At 43.1% G+C, this 21,654-nt stretch overlaps 1 protein-coding gene across 1 annotated transcript in view; it reads left to right on the forward strand.

The window, feature by feature from the left end:
• Positions 1–8,465: 8,465 nt before the first annotated feature.
• The window catches only part of LOC132394515 (uncharacterized), a 122,602-nt gene continuing 109,413 nt past the window's right edge, over positions 8,466–21,654 (forward strand). The window contains exons 1-2 of the mRNA XM_059970783.1: positions 8,466–8,823; positions 19,647–19,952. Coding sequence (XP_059826766.1) covers positions 8,775–8,823; positions 19,647–19,952 — 355 coding nt within the window. The 5' untranslated portion in view covers positions 8,466–8,774. The remainder of the gene's footprint in view (positions 8,824–19,646; positions 19,953–21,654) is intronic.

The following is a 21,654-nucleotide window of genomic DNA, read 5'->3' on the forward strand; positions in this document are numbered from 1 at the left end:
CTGCCATCTACTTCTCTCAATTCCTCCTTCTCCACTGCATCTGCTCAGGATGAGGCTTTTCATTTCAGAACTAATGAGATGTCCTCCTTCAAAAAGAAAAGGGCTTACCTTCCTCCACCTTCAATGTTGCCCTCACCCATGTCACTTTCATTTTGTGCATGTCTGCCCTCACTCCATCCTCCCAGCACAATACCAGGGATAGGGCCTGTTGTCCTCATCTACGCCCCATTAGCCTCTGCATCCAGCACATAATTGTCCGTAACTTCCACCATTTCCAAAGGGATCCCACCACCAAGCACATCTTCTTTTCCCCCCTTCCCCACTTTCCACTTTCTGCAAGGATTGCACCCTGTGTGACTTCCTTGTCCACACGTTCCTACCCACCAATCTCCCTCCTGGTGATAATCCTTGCAAGCAGAACAAGTGCTGCACCTGCCCCTACACCTCTTCCTTCCCTCTATTTCATGGTCTTCTGCCTTCTCCTACTAACTTACCCCTCTCCCAGCCCTTTATCTGGCTTTGGCAAGGGCAGGTTGTGCCTTATGAGCTTGACTGATTTTTTTGAGGATGTGACTAAACACATTGATAAAGGAAGAGCAATGGATGTAGTGTATATGGATTTCAGCAAGGCATTTGATAAGGTACCCAATGCAAGGCTTATTGAGACATTGCTTTGTGGATGCAGAACTGGCTTGAGCACAGAAGGCAAAGAGTGGTTGTAGACGGGTCATAATCTGCATGGAGGTCAGTCACCAGTGGTGTGCCTCAGGGATCTGTTCTGGCACCCTTACTCTTCCTAATTCTTATAAATGACCTAGATGAGGAAGTGGAGGGATGGCTTTCAGAGGTTACAGTGGGACACTGATAGGATGCAAAACTGGGCTGAGAAGTGGCAGATGGAGTTCAACCCAGATAAGTGTGAAGTGGTTCATTTTGGTAGGTCAAATATGATGGCAGTATATAGTATCAATGGTAAGACTCTTGGCAGTGTGGAGGATCAGAGGGATCTTGGTCCAAGTCCGTAGGACACTCAAAGCAGCTGTGCAGGTTGACTCTGTGGTTAAGAAGGCATATGGTGTGTTGGAGTTCATCAATCATGGAAATTAATTTAGGAGCCGAGAGGTAATATTGTAGCTATATAGGACCCTGGTCAGACCCCACTTGGAGTACTGTGCTCAGTTCTGGTCGCCTCAGTACAGGAAGGTTGTGGAAACCATTGAAAGGGTGAAAAGGAGATTTACAAGGATGTTGCCTGGATTGGGGAGCATGCCTTATGAGAATAGGTTGAGTGAACTCGGCATTTTCTCCTTGGAATGAAGGAGGATGAGAGGTGACCTGATAGAGGTGTATAAGATGACAAGAGGCATTGATCATGGGGATAGTCAGGGGCGTTTTCTCAGGGCTGAAATGGTTGCCGCAAGAGGACACAGGTTTAAGGTGCTGGGGAGAAGGTACAGACGAGATGTCAGGTGTTAGTTTTTTACTCAGAGTGGTAAGTGCATGGAATGGGCTGCTGGCAACAGTGGTGGAGGCAGAAACGGTAGGGTCTTTTAAGAAGGTTTTAGATAGGTACATGGAGCTTGGTAATATAGAGGGCTATGGGTAAGCCTATTAATTTCTGAGGTAGGGGCATGTCTGCACAAATTTGTGGGCCAAAGGAACTTTATGTGCTGTAGGTTCTCTATGTTTCTATCTTTCACCAGTCAACATCTCCGATCTTTACTTCACACTGTCCCCTTCTCACATGGTCCTTCTTCCTCCCGTCCCCCCACCTCTTCCAAGTGTAATGTCCTAGTTCACATCTTTACTTTTAATGCTGTATTTCATTTATATGGGCATTTCTGTAAGAGCTGCTGTTCTGCTTTCAGCCTTTCTGGGTTATTGTTGAAGATAAGGGATGATGTGGAATGTGTGCCATCCAATTAGCAGGATGCTTTTTTGGTGAGGAACAATAAGGTTGGGATTGGAGCTTTTTTTTTTGTTTGAAAGCAGATGAAGAGAGAAGATGCTGGGGAGAACCAGTCATAGCATATGATCTGGAGGGAGACCCATTTTTTCAAGATGGATTGCGAACGATGTTCGGAAGGTGATGTGTGCTTTCATGTTGAATGAGGGCACAGCTTGAGTAACAGAGAAGTTCAAGATGAGCTCCAACTTGTGCACATTTTTGTTATTCTTTACTAACCCTTCAGTTAATATACATAAATATAATTCCTTTAATTGTATCACTGTACTGTCTATTATTTTGTGGCATTAATTTATAACAGTGTAGCAAATGACACAGCCCCCACAAAACCAAGGTTTGAGGTGGGATCAAGCACACCTCAATCTCACATGTTTGGTGGGGCAGAAGCTTGTCTTCCCTTGACTTATGCAACAAAGGAAACCAGAGTGTTTCACACTGATTTCTCATCTCTTTTTCCAGTCCTGATGAAGGGTCTCGCCCAGAAACGTCGTTTATTCCTTTTCAAGAGAGATGTCTCTTTGATTTGGTCATGATTGATTTTTTGGATTTGGTTCACCAGTTACCAATGGACTTCCTGTGAACCCTATAACCATATAACAATTACAGCACTGAAACAGGCCATCTCGGCCCTTCTAGTCCATGCCAAACGCTTATTCTCACCTAGTCCCACCGACCTGCACTCAGCCAATAACCCTCCATTCCTTTCCTGTCCATATACCTATCCAATTTTTTTTTAATGACCATTTTAAAATTGGCCTCTCTTTTTTTGTGCTTTTAAATGCTAAACCATTTTAGCGTGCTCCTCGTATATATAATTTAAACTTTGAATCACCAAGTTGTCTCATGCTGGTGAGCGTCCTAGGGTAGTGACATTCAGCTTCTGAACAGTATTCACAGCCAAACAATGTAGTTTCACTCCCAAGGCTGGGATTGGTTTTTTGTCAAGACAATAACAATTGATCATTGATAATGGGTTCTTACTCCATTTGCTGGATGTGCCCATGAAGATACATCAGTGTAGTGGCATGCACATCAGTCTGGACTGCAGACAGGGAAAACCCCAGGTTATCAAATGTGTTTCCAGAAACAACAACAAGCTAGTTTTATCCCTCCCAGTGACTCCACACCTGCCCATGTCATTGAGCTCACCATAGCTTCAGACTGGAAATCAGTCTGGACTGCAGACAGGGAAAACCCCAGGTTATCAAATGTGTTTCCAGAAACAACAACAAGCTAGTTTTATCCCTCCCAGTGACTCCACACCTGCCCGTATCATTGAGCTCACCGTAGCTTCTTCATCCCCGTGCCCTGACGTCTGACCCATCTGTGAGATGGTTGGGTTGCATCACATTGAGGAGGCTCGATACCAACCTGACCAACTGAGGTCCATTTCCATAACTTGCAACACTTTGTTTGTTAATCCTGGGTTGAATCATTTGGGTCGATCGTTATTTCAGTTTCCATACAGCTTTAATGTTGTTCATTTTCCCACATGGAATCTAGCAGCCAAATGCTGGGGGTGGTGCATGAATATCTGTAACATTGTGTCTCTTGTCTGCATTCTTATTACCTTCATTTGCTGGATTGTATTTAAAGGTACGTGCAAAGATATTATTTATTTACATGAAAATGCTAAACTTGGTATCTCAGTCAGTACATTGTAGGCTGCTTTTTTTCTGGGACAACTCCATGCTTTAGTCCAATGAAATAGTTCATGAAAGATCAGATTGTGTATCTAGACTTGTAGAAGGCATTTGATAAAACTCACAAAATGGAAGACATTGATAATTGGATTAATGAATGAATAAATAGGTCAACCACAGGAGGCAGAGGACAAGGATTACTTGCAGGATGACAAGTTGGCAGGACGTGAGCAGTCATGTCCTGCAAGAACTTTTGGGTCTGACTCAGGTGATTAGATAGAGTCATATAACCCAGTTTTCCTAAGATGATATTCAACAGGGTGGTCGGTAACATTGCATCAGAGAGACTGAATGGTGATGTAGGATCAGAAAATGTAGAGTACTTGAGTAAAGAAACTTTAAAAACACAAAGCAAACTGTCACACACAGCACAAGCCACATATAGCACACACATTACTGCAGTAAGATACAGTGACACAAAAAAATACAATACCAAGTTCCTGAGTCTGTAAATATTGCAGCAGTCTGCGGCTGAAGATAATACAGTTTGTGTTCACCCGGTGAACACTGGAGCTGCACCATTCCACCTTCGGAACCAACTCCAATGCCTCTCTTCTGGATGGCTGCAAACAGGCAACACCACGGCTTAAGGCCTAGTCCCAGCTACAACACAGGCAAAACAGCTCCCCTGCCATCAGTCCCACTAATAAACCAGTGAACCGAACTTTCAGCATTCCACATTACCTATGTCCAATAGGTCCTACGGTCACAAGGAAAGTGACTAGACAATCACTGTCTATTAGACTGCACACTTCCTTTACACATCAACTCCAACATCTCTCTGTAGCAGGCAGCATTGTTGTCCACGCCAAGTCCAGTTCCTTTAGTTTTTCTGCCAACAAGCAACTCACTGATGGGGTAGACCTGTGGTGTTTTAAAAACATGAGAAAATCTGCAGATGCCGGAACTTTTGAAACAAAACCTCTAGCTACCTCAATGACACTTGCCCAGTTGCACTCAAATCAGCTGTGATGATGTGCTTTGAGAAACTGGTCATGGCTAAAATCAGCTCATACCCAAGCAGGGACATGGGCCCACTCCAATTTGCCTATCGCCACAATAGGTTTACAGCAGATACAACCTCACTGGCTCTCCAGTCGGCCCTGGATCACTGGACAGTAATGCTTACGTCAGGCTGCTGTTTGTTGACCACAACCAGTGTTCAACACAACCATACCCTCAACTCTAATCAAAAAACTCCAAAACCTGGGCCTCTGTACCTCCCTCTGCAACTGTATCCTTAACATCCTCAAGAGGAGACCGCAGTCTGTGTGGATCAGGAATAACATCTCCACCTCGCTAGCAACAACACTGGTGCACCTCAATGATACAGACTTCAGCCCACTGCTCTACTCACACTACACCCATGCCTGTGTGGCCAGGCACAGCTTAAAAACCATTTATAATTTTCACGATGATAAAACAATTGTTAGCAAAATTTAAGTTGATGACAAGAAGCCGTACTGGAGTGAGCCGTACTGAAGTGATTGAGCGGTGTTGCAATGTTGTCAGTAAGGTCAAGGAATTGATTATGGACATCAGTAAGGGTAAGGAAACACACTTCAGTCCTCCTGAAGGGATTGGAGGTGGAAAGGATGAGCAGTTTCAAGTTCATGTGTGTCAACATCTCCGAATATCTATCCTGGGCCCAACATCTTGATGCAATTACAAAGAAGGCCCAACAGCAGCTATATTTCATTAGGAGATGGAGGAGAATTGGTATGTCATAGTGGCATTTGCAAATTTACACAGATGTACCCTGGAGAGAATTTAAACTGGTGGCATCACCGTCTGGTATAGAGTGGCCTCTGCACAGGAACAGAAAAAGCTGAAGAGAGTTGTAAACTCAGCCAGCATTATGGGCATCGACTTCCTTAGCATGCAGGATAATTTCAAGAAGTGTTGCCTCAAAAAGCAGTATCCATCATTGTGGACCACTATAACATGTGTAATTGTGTAATTCCCTCTCCACCATTGAGCACATCGATATGGAACACTGTCACAGGAAAGCAGCATCCATCATTAAGGACCACCACCATCTGGTTCAGGCACTCTTCTTGCTCCTGCCATCTGGATGAGGATTTGGAAGCTTCAAGACCCTCACCACCCGAATCAGGGGCAGTTATTAACCACCCCCCCCCCCCACCAAACATCAGGCCATTGAACCAGAGGAGACACCTTCACTTGCCCAATCACTGAACTGTTACCACTCAACTGGACTCTCTTTCAAGGACTCTTCCATCTGATGTTCATGATATTTGTTGCTTATTTATTTAGTAGTTTCTGATTTAGTTGTTTCTGATTTTCTCGTTCTTTTTGTATTTGCACAGTTCAGTCTTCGATTTTTTTTTGCAATTAGTTGATGTCCATCTTGTTAGGTGTTGTCTTTCACTGATTCAATTCTGTTTCCTGTATTTGCTGTGAACACCTGCAAGAAAGGGAATCTCAGGTTTGTATATGGTGGCAAATATTTACCTTGATAGTTAACTTACTTTGAACTTTGTTCAGCTTTAGTGTATCTCTCGTGGTATTTGGATCAGAAGGAATGGCATCCTTAGCCATTTTACCTCCTGTCTTTTCCCAGCTCCAACTAAAAAAGATCCCAACCCTCACAAAACTTCTCTGCCCAGAACCTTCTCCCAATTCCACCATCCTGATTGACTGACACCACATTCCTACGTTGAACAAGACAGCCTCTTATATATGCTCAAACCTAAACAGGCTGAAAGCAGAACAAACTACACTTACAGGACTGCTAAAATGAAATACCAACAGCATAGCAGTAAAAATCTTAAGCAGGGTGTTACACTCTCCACCCCCCCCCCCAACAAAAATAGTCATGTAGTCATAACTTTGAAACTTATCAAACCATCATTAATAACAGTTTTCAAAAGAATTTCTTGATGTCAGGACCTCTGAATTATTTGTGAGGGGTAGCCACATATCTCACCAGGGGATAGACACAAGGCTCTGTTCCCACAGTGAATCACAGGCCAGCCCATCTGGGGGTTTCCTGACTCTTTGAGCCCTCCTTATCCCATTTTTGGCACATCCAGTTTCAACCACCCCTTGTGACCCTTCCTGTCTACCAGAGGGTGCCTCTCCCTTTCTGTCACCTGTGTGTTCCAGCGGCTCAGGTCCCTGCTCCATGACTGAATTTAACTTCTATCAGTTCATGGCAGTGCTATCAAACATCTTCAATCTCCAGTGAGACCTCTGTCAGAAAGGTGTGTCATTGGTCAGTCCAGTAGTGTGGCAAGTACTCCTGGAGTGTCAACATCAGCTGTGTCGGTAGAAAATGCATCTTCATGTCCCAACATTTCTCAGTTAATCTTTTTTTCCATTCCTCAGACATTCCAACGATTCTGGGGTTCCTGTCACTCTAGCTACTCCTCCAGGAGTTCATGTGGCTGATTTAGACCCGGTGTTCCACACACTTATTCATTTCTGCTTATCATCCTGCTTAAGAGAAACTTGTACCTTCTCAAAAGCAGCTCTACACAGGGTAAATGGGCAAAGTTTTCAAACAGTTCTCTCCATTCCTCTCCTTGCAACCTTCTAGGGGACTTCTCACAATGGCAGTATTTGTTCCCACAAGAATGGAAGCTCCACCTCTTTTGATCAGATCCGGGCTGACCAATACGGGTGTGTCAATAGTTTCAGTTACTCCAACATCTGCTTCCTAAAGCTCCAGCTTTAATAACAAGTAACAGTCGTATGACTGATAGAGAAATAGGTATCAATATTCAAGAAGTCAATGAATCAAAACCCATTGGGTACATGAACTACAATCAAAGGTTTGAAAGAGCTGGATAACTGAGATAGTTGATCCTCTGGGGATCATCTTTTAAAAAAACAACATATTCTAATATGCCTTCTGTAAATGAATGCAGGCAAATGTGTTCCATTTCAGAATGAAGCAAGATCGAAAATATGGAACTCCTACATCTGTTAACCTGAAATCAGCATTTAGGAGAAATCCTAGAATATTATACTATAGTAGATTGCTTAGAAAACAATCACAATTGACATAAGATTCCTGAAGGGGAAATAAATGCTGTGGTGTAAAAAGTTCCACAATAGGTGAGTGAACAAGATTGTACCACTTGGAATAGTGGAGTGGTCTATACCAGTGAAGATTCACAGGTTAACGTTGTTACTTTTCTGTTCATCAAGCACTTTTCATTCCAGTAAAAATCAGCACACTGTTTCATATAAGAATGGAATTTTTCTTCACTCAGAGGACAGGAAACATTTGGAATTCTCTGTCCAAGATATTTATTGCATTAGAAATTGTGAATACTAAAACATAAGATATTTCCCAAGGACAACAAGATGGAATTTTGAACTCTTAGCGTACCTTGCTGTGACCTTTCACCTTATTAACTGCATTGTGCTTTCTCTGTAACACGTTATTCTGACACTGTTATTGTAACATTTCAGTGCACAGTGTAATGAATTGATCTGTATGAACATTACATGTAACAAGTTCTTCACTTTATTTGTGACAATAATAAACGAATTTACCAGTTTCACTATTCCCCATGCCCTTTTCCCTCTCTCTCCTTATCTCCATGCCTGCCCATTGCCTCCCTCTGTTGCTCCTCTCCCCTTTATTTCTTCCATGGTCTTCTGTCCTCTACTATTAGATTCCCCCTTCTCCAGCCCTGTATCTCTTTCACCAATCAACTTCCCAGCTCTTCACCCCTCCCCCTTCTGGTTTCACCTATTATCTTGTGTTTCTCCCTCTCCTCCCCCCACCTTTTTACTCCTCAGCTTTATTTTTCCAGTCCTGGTGAAGGGTCTCAGCCGGAAATCTTGCCTTTATTCTTTTCCATAGATGCTGTCTGGCCTGCTGAGTTCCCCCAGCATTTTGTGTGTTTGGCTCGAACTGCAAATTTTCTCTTGTTTGAGAGTCCTTTCATTTTCACAGGTAGCTGAACCACTCCCTGGTTCAATGTTCAATGCTCATGGTTGATGACTGCTGTTAGTTTTACTCTCCACACATCCCTCAGTCTCAGTGCTCAGAGTCCAAAGTCAAGGAATGTGAGACTGGAAACTTTCCAGAATTGACTGGAAATTTGGCTCCCGCTCGGTGATCGGACATGTTGCTGCTCGCTCTTCTCTTCACTCTGGGAGTGTTTCTCACGAAAGGTAAGGAGATATCTTACACAGACACTCAGTCAGGAAACAGGAATGGTTTACACAGACATCCAGGTGGGACATCCCCACTCCGGCACTCAAAACCACAGAACCACCCAGGGACAAAATGGCACCCGCCCATCATCTCCTCAACAGACTATCCAGGCAGCCTCCTCCTGTACTGTCATGTGGAGGCTAGACACAGATCAGAGGTACAGCTCCTCTTATTATTAGAGCATTAGAAAGTTTTTCACAAGAACAGGCCTTTTGGCCTACTTGCCAAATTCCTATTCACACTGTGTGTTTAACTAACCATCGAGTTTAGATTTGACTGTCTCTAAGGCACTACTGTCAACTACACAACTCCATGTGTCTACAACTCGCTGTATAATGAAATGCTTCCTGATGTCAGTCTGAAACCTTCCTTTAACCAGTCCCCACCTAGTCCTCACAGATGTATTAATTTTGAAGTTGTAGCTGGCATCCACCTTACTAATACCCTTAATGATTTTGTACACTTCTGTCATGTCTTCTCTCATTCTATGTCATCTTAGGCTAAAAAGATTCAGTTCCTTCATTCTTTCTTCATAGCTCACACCCTGCAGATCTGGAACGAGTCTTGTTGCCCATCTATAAACTCTCTCCTGTGCCTTCACATTCCTCACAGTATATGGAGACTAAAATTGTACACAATTCTTTTGAACAGTTGTCTTACAAATATAATTTGCCCAGATCCCATTTTTTTAGGTACTTACAGATCAGATTTTTTGAATACGATGTTACCTACTTTTCTGATTTCATTTCCAACCAATATCACAGAAAAAAATTTAGGCTTAAACCCTTATCAACTGGGTTTAATAGCAATCATTTATGATATGATTATGAAAATGCAGTCAGATATATCTGATAAAATTAAAAATGAATGGGAGAAGGAACTCAACTTCCTTTACCTATGGAGAAAAGGGAGAAAATTTTTCAATTAGTTAATGTTTCTTCTATTTGTGCGAAACATACGTTGATTCAATTTAAAGTGGTGCATGGGGCTCAAATGTCTAAAGATAAATTAGCTCGTTTTTACTGTCGTGTAAATCTGATCTGCGATAGATGTCATTCTGAGGTAGCCTCTTTGACTCCTATGTTTTGGTCTTGCCCTATTTTGGAAAAGTATTGGAAACGTATGTTTGATACATTCTCTACAGTTTTTGACATTGATTTACAACCTCACCCTATCACTGCAGTTTTTGGTTTACCAATGACTGATGTGCCCTCTTCAGCTCGGCGGATGATTGCATTTCCTGCTTTCATGGTTAGAAGATCTATTCTATTGAAATGTTTAAACTTAGAAAAAAATTAGAAGTGGTACCTTTGACCCCTCAGTTAAATTTGAAGAAACTTGGAGGCCATTTATCCAATACTTTCATAGAACTTAATTTGACCTTTTTCAATTCCTTTATATTATTTATCAATTTGAGTAGAGGAGCGGAGTTGACGACATTAATGATTTTATCTGATATAACAGAATAGTCCAGCTTTGTTTAGTTTAGTTTTACTTCTGTTTTGTTTAGTTTACTTTGTTTTTAATTTTTCAATTTGGGATCTTTCTCTATCTTATTATTTCCTTGTATCTTGTCTATATTAAGAGTTTGTGAGGTCAATTATATAGGTATTACCTATAGTTTCTACTCAAAAGTATTAATTGCCAACAATGTAATCCCACTTCCTTTGTACTTTTATGACCATTATATACTTGTCTAGAAAAATTCAATAAAAAGATTGAAAAAGAAAAGAAAATAGAGCAGTGGGCTAAGCACATACCCCTGAGGTGCACCAGTATTGATTGTCAGCAAAGAAGATAAGTTATCACCAACCGGTCTTCCGGTTTGGAAATCAAGGTTCCAATTGCAGAGGGAGGTACAGAGGCCCAGGTTGTGCAACTTTTGCATCAGGATTGTGGGAATAATGGTATTAAATCCTGAACAGCATCCTGACATAAGTGTTTGTGTTGACTAGCTGGTCTAAAGCTGTGTGAAGAGCCATGGAGATTGTGTCTGCCGTTGACCTATTGTGATGATAGGCAAATTGCAATGGGTCCAGGTCCGTGCTGCTGCAGGAGTTCAGTCTAGTCATAACCAACCTCTCAAAGCATTTCATCACTGTAGATGTGAGTGTTACCGGGTGATGGTCGTTAAGGCAGCCCACAATATTTTTTTTGTCACTGGTATAATTGTTGCCCTTTTGAAGCAAGTGGGAACTTCTGCCCATAGCAGTGAGAGGTTGAAAACGTCCTTGAATAATACCACTAGTCGGTTGGCACGGGTTTTCAAAGCCTTACCAGGTACTCCATCGGGACCTACTGCCTTGCATGAGGGTTTCTTTAAAGATAGTTTAATGTTGGCCTCTGAGACAGAGATCAGAGGGACATCAGGTGCAGCATGGATCTTTACAGCTGTAGTTGTGTTCTCCCTTTCAAATCGGGCATAGAAGGCGTTGAGTTCATCTGGTAATGAAGCATCGCTGCCAGTCATACTACTGGGTTTTGCTTTGTAGGAAGAAATGTCTTGCAGTCCCTGCCAGATTTGCCGTGCATCTGATATTGCCTCCAACCTTGTTCAAAATTGTCCTTTTGCCATTGAAATAGCCCGCCATGTATCATACCTGGTTTTCTGGTACAAGCCTGGGCTGCCAGACTTGAATACCACAGATCTAGCCTTCAGCAGATGATGTACCTCCTGGTTCATCCAAGGCTTTTGGTTTGGGAATGTACAGTAAGTCTTTGTAGGCACATACTCATCCACACAGGTTTTAATGAAGCTGGTAACAACTGCAGCATACTCATCCAGATTCAAAGATGAATCCCTGAACACAGCCCAGTCCACTGATTCAAAGCAGTCCTGTAGGTGCTCTTGTGCTCCCTTGTCCAAACCTTCTAGGTCTTCACTACTGGTGCTGCAGTTTTCAGTCTCTGCCTATGCTCAGGGAGTAGAAGTACAACCAGGTGATCAGACTTCCTGAAGTGAGGGCATGGAATAGCACGGTAGGCATCCTTGATGGTGGTGGAACAGTGCTCCAATGTGTTGTTTCCTCTGGAAGTGATCTGTTGATGGTAATTGCATAGTGATTTTTTCAGACTGCCCTTGTTAAATTCTCCTAAAATGATGGTGTATGCGTTAGGGTGTGCTTTTTCATGCATGTTGATCCCATTGCTCAGATCATCTAAAGGCTGATTGACATTGGCCTGAGGTGGAATGTAAACTGCTACCAAAACAACCCTAGAGAACTCCCGTGGTAGATAAACAGGCCGGCACTTTATTGCTAGATATTCCAGATCTGGTGAGCAGAATTAGGACAGCACTGATATATTTGTGCACCAAAAAGAGCTGATCATAAGGCATACTCCTCCACCTCTGCTTTTGAGAGGCTTTATAGATCTATCCTGATGGTGTATAGTAAACCCGTCAATCTGAATGGCTGCATCCAGTACGGAAAGGGTTAACCAGGATTCCGTGAAACAAAGGACACATGCAGTCCTAATGTCCCTCTGATTCAGCACCCTGGCTCTGAGATCAATTTTATTCACCAGAGACTGCACATTCACCAGCAAGAACATTGGTTTCGGGAGTTTAAAAACCAGTTTCCTTAAACACAATTGTAATCCTGATCTTCGACTATCCTTTCTCCACGGTTTTCTCCATGGGCTCTTCCGACCACAGACTGTGTTGTTTCCATCAGTTTTAAGCATTAGTATGTTTAAGTGTATTAAGACATCTTTGTTGAATGTTCTGACCTTGGAAGCAGTTGTGGGTTGTTGTTTTAGCTGTAACAGGCTGAAATGGGAATATTTATTTCATTGAGAGTACTGCTGCTATTCGAGTCACACCTAGGCACCCCAGAAGTACTCCATGTCCGTGCTGGTTGGTCTCTGGAGAACTGTCGCTGCTTTGCAGTCAAAGCTCCTTACTTTTAGACAATTCTTATCAGTTCAAATGTTCTCTTTCCATCTTGTTGGCTCAAGGTCATCTGACCCACCTGACCCACCTCCTTATTGCCTCTAATCCAGGGCTACAACCAGCATTGATCTGTGGCTATTGCTCTGAGCCTTGTGGCATTTCATCTATATAACTCTTGACTGGTTCAAACCAAGTGACCCAGGCACTGAGCCTCCTCCTGCTCCTTCTGCAAGCCACCACCTTACATGATAAATAGCTGCTTGTCTGTGAATGGCGTCAGATTTAGCTGGTCATTAGCAGAAAGTGCCTCGCGTCCACATTTCATTGCTCTGATTAAATTATCCCAGAGCAAGAAATTAGTTCAAACAATTCACAAAATGGAGGCTGCAAGGACAGTCTCTCAAAGTGGCTGCCTCCATTCCTGATCACTGATTGTCACTCTTTCTGGCCAAAAACACTCATAATCAACTCCTACAGAATCAGACAGTTAGAGAGAGCTCCTTTAGCACCTCAAGAGCATAACTGCTGCTGGAGAAACAACTTGTTCAAAGTTCAAAATAAAATTAACTTTCAGAGTACATACATGTCACCACATACAACCCTGAGATTCTTTTACTGTGAGCATACCTAACAAATCTATAAAATGGTAACTGGAAACAGGATCAATAAACAACAAACTGTGCAAATGATATAAATAGATAACAATCAATAATGAGCATGAAGTAACAAGATTAAGTCCTTAAATTGAGATGCTGGCTGAGGGAACACCAGAAGTAAAATGAGTGTAGTTAACACCTGTTCAAGAGTCTGATGCTTGGGGAGCAGTAACTGTTCTTGAACCAGGTGGTGTGAGTCCTGAGGCCCTTGTACCTTCGTCCTGATGGCAGTAGCAAGAAAAGAGCATGGCCTGAGTGGTGAGAATCTTTGATTATGGATGCTGTTTTTCTGTGGCAATGTTTCATGTAGATGTGCTTAGTGGTTGGGAGGGTATTACTCATGACATCCTGGATTGAATCCACTGTTTCTGTAGGATTTTCCAGTCAATGGCATTGGTATTCCCATAACAGGCCAGTCAGCCAGTCAGCAACCCTTCTCATCACACATCTATAGAAATTTGCCAAGGTTTTTGATGACATGCAAAATCTGCATAGACTCTTGAGAAAGTACAAGTGTTGTGCTTTCTTCCCAATCATGTTTATATGATTCATCCAGGACAGGTCCTCTGAGATAGTGACACCCAGGAATATAAAGTTACTGACATTTTCCACCTCTGATCCTCCAATGATTACTGGCTCATGGAACTCTGGTTTCTCTCTCCTGAACTTACCAATCAGTTCCTTGGTCTTATTGACATCGAGTAAGAGGTTGTTGTTATTACACCACTCAGCTAAATTTTCTATCTACCTCCTGTATACGGATTCATCACCACCTTTGATATGGTTTGTGGTGTCATCAGCAAACGTGGAGCTGTACTTAGCCACACAGTCATAGGTGTAAAGTGAGTAGAGCAGGGGGTTAAGCTCTGGAATGCACTATCCCACAGAGTGCTGGAGACTGTATCATTTATGGTACTTAGAAAAGGAAGTAGATAATTTTCTGAATGATCCGGGAGATTGAGGAATATAAGAAAATGGCAGATGAGTCCTGGGGCATATCAGCTGTGGTTTAATTGAATGACAGGGCTTGTTTGAAGAGCTGACTTTGCTTTTTTGTTTTGTAATTTTTTTTTGTTTTAATGGTTGTTTTTTTTCTGGTAAAAGTAGTTTAGTTTAATTGATGTTTATGTTGTGAATGCTTCTGAGATGATCTGTGATGCTTCTGTACATAATTCTGTTGTTCATTACATATGTCCATACATTCACCTGTGTACGTGACAATAGAATGGGTGGGAGTAAAGATTGTGGATAAAGGTAAGAGACATCAAAGGGCAGCAAACATTCCCGGTAAACATGATGGAATGGTGGGGCAGACTTGATGGGATGAATGGCCTCATTCTGCTCCTCTGTGTTATTCCAGGAAGTTCTCAGGGAACCAGCACTTGCACAAAAAACACTTGTGTCTGTTGCCAGTTGCCACAGAGAAATTTCAAACAGAATCTTTATCTTGTAGTGTAATCACTTTTTCAGTGTTTGGAAAGGATTCTGAGTTGACTTGGCTGAAATGAAGAAGAGCTTTGTGAAGAATTTAGCCTAAACCCTCATGCACTGCCTCCAAAGCCTTGCTACAAGTGTGAAAACTGATGAATAATGTTTGTGGAATAAGAAATCTGACAGGAAATCAATCGATCTGGGTAAGGAATGTGCAAAAGAAAGAAGGATATTTTACAGACACCAAGTTTGAGATCTTGGAGAATGGCCCTCTTCTCCTCAACTGCTTGCTTACTCAGCTGACTTTCCAAGAGATGTTGGGAAATTAAGGTTGGTGATTGTAAGTGGGTTGCAAAGCCAACTGAGTAAGTGAACAGTTGAGGAGCAGAGGGCCATTCTCCAAGACCTCAAACTTGGTCACTGTAAAATAACATTCTTTCTTTTGCACGTTCCTTACCCAAATTGATTGATTTCCTGTCAGATTTCTTATTCCACAAACATTATTCATCAGTTTTCACACTTGTAGCAAGGCTTCGGAGACGGTGCACAAGAATTTATCAGAATGGTTCTATGGAGCAGACTAGCAAATCTGAGATTGGTAATATGGTGTAGAGAAGATTTGGCAAAGCTGTTCAAATTCAGTATGTGCATGTTGGGACAAATTGGGTCTGAGACTATTGAAGAATGAAAGAGAGCATGAACATGTAGTTTTTAGTGTTATTGACTCCCTGTCCTTTCCATCTCCCTCAGATGACAGGTAAATAGTGGATCTTACATAGAATCAAAATCAGGTTTAACATCACTGACATTTGTCATGAAATTTGTTGTTTTTGCAGCAGCAGCACGACTGTACATAATAAAAACACAGCTATGAATTACTGTAAATACATGAATTTACTAAACAGCCTACTTATTTATTTCCTTTACTGAGATACATTGCGTTGTCGGCCGTTCCAGCCCATCACCAGCAACCCTCGATTTAACCAAAGCCAATCACAGGACAATTTACAGTCACCAATTAACCTATCAACTAGTATGTTGGAACAAGATTCAGAACAAGAAGGCAGTGGGAGAGCCCCTAAGGATTTCCAGCGGGAAGACATTTTGGGGTCTTGGGGGAAGAGAGAGGCCAGACTGCCCAGCCAGTTGACGTCAGCCAGTTGAGCGTGAACAGTTTAAAAAGGACAAGGAATCTGCAGAAGTTTTTGATTCGGAACAAGAAGGCAGCGGGAGAGCACCTAAGGATTTCCAGCGAGAAGACATTTTGAGTTCTCAGGGGAAGAGAGAGGCCAGACTGCGCAGGCGCATGACGTCAGCCAGTTGAGCATGAATGGTTTAAAAAGAAGGCAGCCATATCGAGCGGGCAGCGTTGACAGCAGGCAGTGGAGTGGGAGGCAGCAGAGTGAGAGGGTTTTGGCTCCGCGGGCTTCGGTGGTAACGGGATGAGGTGAGGCAAATGTTGATTGCAAAAGAAGGTAGCATGTGTGTGAAGCCAGTTTTCTGTGGTCGGTGTCAGATGTGGGAGGTCCTGGAGTCTCCCAGCGACCCGTACGGCCACATCTGCACCTGCTGCATCGAGATGCAACTCCTAAGGGACTGTTTTAGGGAACGGGAGCTGCAACTCGATGACCTTCGTCTGGTCAGGGAGAGCAAGAAGGTGGTAGAGAGGAGTTACAGACAGGTGGTTACTCTGGGGCCACAGGGGACAGAGAAATAGGTCACAGTCAGGAGAGGGAAGAGGAAGAGTCATGTACTAGAGAGTACCCCTGTGGCTGTACTCCTTGACAACAAGTACTCCTGTTTGAGTACGGTTGGGGGATCAGCCTAACTGGGGGAAGCAACAGTGGCTGTGCCTCTGGCACAGAGTCTGGCCCTATGGCTCAGAAGGGTAGGGAAAGGAAGAGGAAGGCAGCAGTGATATGGGACTCTATAGTCAGGGGTTCAGACACTCGATTCTGTGGACTCATGAAAGAAACTCGGATGGTAGTTTGCCTCCCAGGTGCCAGGGTCCGGGATGTTTCTGATCATGTCCAAGATATCCTGCGGTGGGAGGGAGAACAGCCAGAGGTCATGGTACATATTGGTACCAATGACATAGGTAGGAAAAGGGAAGAGGTCCTGAAAGAAGACTACAGGGAGTTAGGAAAGACATTGAGAAGCAGGACCGCAGAAGTAGTAATCTCAGGATTACTGCCTGTGCCACGCGACAGTGAGAATAGGAATAGAATGAGCTGGAGGATAAATGTGTGGTTGAGGTATTGGAGCAGGGGGCAGGCATTCAGACTTCTGAATCGTTTGGATCTCTTTTGGGGCAGGTGTGACCTGTACAAAAAGGACGGGTTGCACTTGAATCCCAGGGGGACCAATATCCTGGCAGGCAGGTTTGATAGAGCTGTTGGGGAGGGTTTAAACTAGTTTGGCAGGGGGGTGGGAATCAAAATGTGAGTGCAGGGATTAAGGTGGAAGGACAAGGGCATGATGCTATGAGTTCTGAGCTGATGAGGAAGGACAGGCAGGGGACAGAACATAATTGTAGCCCGTTAAAGGGGTTGAAATATGTCTATTTCAATGCTAGGAGTATTAGGAACAAGGAGGATAAACTTAGAGCATGAATTAGTACGTGGAACTATGATGTTGTGGCCGTTACTGAAACTCGGTTGGAGGAACGGCAGGATTGGATGATGCAGATCCTGGGGTTCAGGTGTTTTAAAAGGAATAGGATGGGAGGTAGAAAAGGGGGGGAGTGGCATTGCTGGTCAGGAGTAGTATCACGGCTATAGAAAGGGAGGATGCTGCAGAAGGAGTGTTCACGGAGTCAGTCTGGGTGGAAGTCAGAAATAGGAGAGGGTCAATCACTGTGCTGGGAGTCGTCTATAGGCCCCCAAATAGCCCTCGAGACACCGAGGAGCAAATAAGCAGGCAGATTTCAGAATGGTGCAGGAAATACAGGGTTCTAGTTATGGGTGATTTCATCCTCCCTCATATTGACTGGCACCTCCTGAGTGCAAGGGGGATAGATGGGGCTGAATGTGTCAGGTGTGTTCAAGAAGGATTCTGGACACAGTATGTGGACTGGCTGATGAGAGGAGAGGCTATACTGGATCTAGTTCTGGGTAATCAACCTGGTCAGGTGACAGACCTCCTTGGCTGTTTGGATAAAAAATTGGCTTAAAGGAAGAAAGCAGAGGTAGTTGTGAAAGGAAAGTATTCTGCCTGGAGGTCGGTGACTAGTGGAGTGTCTCAGGGATCTGTCCTGGGACCCCTGCTATTTGTGATTTTTATAAATGACCTGGATGTAGAGGCGGAAGAATGGGTGAGTAAGTTTGCAGGTGACACGAAGATTGGAGGAGTTGTGGATGGAACTGTAGGTTGTCGAAGGTTAGAAGAGGATATAGAAAGGCTGCAGAGTTGGGCAGATAAATGGCTGATGGAATTCAATCCGGACAAGTGTGAGGTGATGCATTTTGGAAGGACTAACCAGAAGACTGAGTACAGGAATAATGGTCAGTTACTTAAGAGTGTGGATGAACAAAGAAACCTTGGGGTTCAAATCCACACATCCCTCAAGGTTGCTGCGCAGGTTGATAAAGTAGTTAAGATGGCCTATGGGTTGCTCGGCTTCATTAAACAGGGGGATTGAGTTCAACAGTAGAGAGGTCATGTTGCAACTCTACAAATCTCTAGTGAGACCGCACTTAGAGGTTTGTGTTCAATTCTGGTCACCTCATTATAGGAAGGATGTGAAAGATTTGGAGAGGGTGCAGACGAGATTTACCAGGATGTTGCCTGGTTTGGAGAACAAGTCATATGAAGCAAGGTTAGCAGAGCTGGGACTTTTCTCTTTGGAGTGCAGAAGAATGAGGGGGGACTTGATAGAGGTCTACAAGATTATGAGAGGCATAGATAGGGTTACCTGTTTCCCAGGGCACCAATAGTAAACACCAGAGGGCATATGTACAAAATTAAGGGAGGGAAGTTTAGGGGAGACATCAGGGGTAAGTTTTTTACACAGAGGGTTGTGAGTGCCTGGAATGACTTGCCAGGGATGGTGGTGGAGGCTAAAACATTAGGGGTATTTAAGAGCCTCTTGGACATGCACATGGATGAAAGAAAAATGGAGAGTTATGGGGTAGTGTGGGTTCAGTACCTTTTTTAAGGACTATATGGGTCGGCACAACATGGAGGGCTGAAGGGCCTGTACTGTGCTGTAGTGTTCTATGGTTCTATGGTCTCTGGACTGTGGGAGGAAACCAGAGCACCCGGAAGAATTCCACGCAGTCACAGGAAGAATGTACAAACCCTCTGACAGACAGTGGCCAGAATTGAACCTGGATCGCTGGTACTGTAAAGATTGTCTGAACCACAGCACTAGCATTTAACTACATCAGTCAGGCAAAAGAATGAGTGAGGTAGTGTTCATGGGTTCAATGTCCATTCAGATATCTGATGGCAGAGGAGAAGAAACTGTTCCTGAATTGTTGAGTGTGTGCCTTTAAGCTCCTGTACCCCTCTCCTGATTGTATCAATAACAAGAAGGCATGTCCTGGATGATGGGGGTCCTTAACGACTGAGTTGAGCAGTCTGCTAGGCACTGTAGTCAAGAAACAACATCCTGACATAAGTATTAATATTGTCCAGGTGATCAAGGCTGCAGATCCATTTGCCCTACACAGCTTGGTCTTGAAACTGTAGTAAATTGTCTAGTAAAATCTGTTCACGTAATATTTCTCCTGAGCTGTAGTTGTCAGACTTTCGCCCACTCTACATTTTAAATGATTTTCTCTCTACTCATTTATTTCAGCTGAAAGGGAAAAAGTGGTTGGTGTCCTTGGTTCATCCGTTTTACTGGATCCTGAAATCACCATTGATTCCAGCAAGAATGAACTCCTTTGGACTTTCAAAGCCAGCAACAAAAGCCATGATGGTATTTTGGATCACATCCCAGGTGTCGCCACATCGGAACCAAGTGAACAGTTCAAGGACCGTTTACAATTCAACGCTTTGACTGGTGCATTGACGATAAGCAGATTAAATGCTAGTGACCAAGGAGATTACACCTTCGCTGTTGATGGGAAAGAGTTGAAAATAATAGAATTGCTTGTTATTGGTAAGAAGTTTCAGATATTTGTGATCTAGTGTGATTTATTAATGACAATCTGCCATAGAAACAATGATCTGTGATTTTCATGTCCATCAAAGTCTAAGTAAGATAATCTGTGCTGTGACTCATCAACTGAGTCATCACACATAGTCTTACATTTTTTAAACAGAAATGCAACTTTAGATGAATAACCACAATTTCAATTGCTATAATTACATACCAACCTCTAACATTTTGAATACTTGAAGAATTGGTAGAGTTACATATTTACAATAGTATATATCCCAGCCAATAGAATCCTTTTCAGACTCTGGTGCCTGGGTGAAAAACTTCAGAGCACAAACTCCAAACTCCCAAAATACATCTCTTTTGTTAAAGTGCTGAAGGAAGGTTCTCTGAATACAGAACTGGCGAGAATATTAACTGACAAAACAGACCTGTCCTGAGCAATGCATCATGACAGGGATACACTTTAACATTGTGGTAATGCAGACAATGGTTTCTAAACAACTTCCCTGATCACACTCTGAGGATTTAAATGACCACAAATCAACATGAACATTCATGTATTATCTTCCCCTGGTGCAGTATCAGAATGTCCCAAAAGCTCCAAAACCTTGGCATCAGAACCTATCTCTGCAACTGGATTCTTGACTTTCTCACTGGGAGACCAGTCATCGTGGATCAGAGGTAACATCTCCACCTTACTGACAATCAATACCGGCACCCTTCGAGGACTGCGTGCTCAGCCCACTGCTCTACTCTCTCGAAAGCACCTCTGTTTGGCTAGGCACAGCTCAAGCTCCATCTGTAAATTTGCAGGTGACACAACTAATGTTGGCAGAATTTCAGATGCAGACTAGGAGGTGTACAAGATTGAGATAGGTCAACTGGTTGAATGGTGTGACAACAACAACCTTACAGTCAACATAAGACCGACCAAGGAATTGATTGTGGACTTCAGGAAGGCAAAATCAAGGGAGATCAAGCCCAGTCCTCATCAAGGGATCAGCTGTGGAATGGGTAAGCAGTTTCAAGTTCCTGTGTGTCAACACCACTGAAGATCTGTCCTGGCCCTACATATTGATGCAATTACAAAGGGGCACAACAGCAGCTATCTTTCTTTACGAGTTTGTGGAGTCTTGGTATGTCATCAAAGACTGACGCAAATTTCTACAAATGTATGTGGAGAGCATTTTAAATGGTTGCATCACCTTCTGGTAGGAATGGGCCCAGGATCAGAAAAAGCAGCAGAATGTTGGAAACTCAGCCAGCTTCACCATGGGCACCAACCCAGTATCAACGACACCTTCAAAAGGAGAAAGCTAAAGAAAAGTATAAGAATGGAGAGCCCCTGATGCCCTCCCCACAGTTCATCAAATCATACTTTAATTCATTTACTGATGATATCATCTCACAGCCTTAATAATGGTATCCATCATTAAGGATACGCATCATCCAAGTCATGCCCTCTTCTCATTGCTACCATCAAGGAGGAGGTACAGGAGTCTGAAGACACACACTCAGCATTTCAGGAACAGCTTCTTCCCCCTTGGCATTACATTTCTCAATGCACAATGAACCTATGAAATCTTCCTCACTTTATTTTGCTCTCTTTTTGCACTATTTATTTAATTTATTTTGGAACCAATAAGAGTTTATCTTGCTGAGTAGAGGTGGATTGTCATCCTGATTTGAAAACCATCTT

This window comes from Hypanus sabinus, chromosome 5, assembly GCF_030144855.1.
Source record: "Hypanus sabinus isolate sHypSab1 chromosome 5, sHypSab1.hap1, whole genome shotgun sequence".
NCBI classification, from domain to species: domain Eukaryota; kingdom Metazoa; phylum Chordata; class Chondrichthyes; order Myliobatiformes; family Dasyatidae; genus Hypanus; species Hypanus sabinus.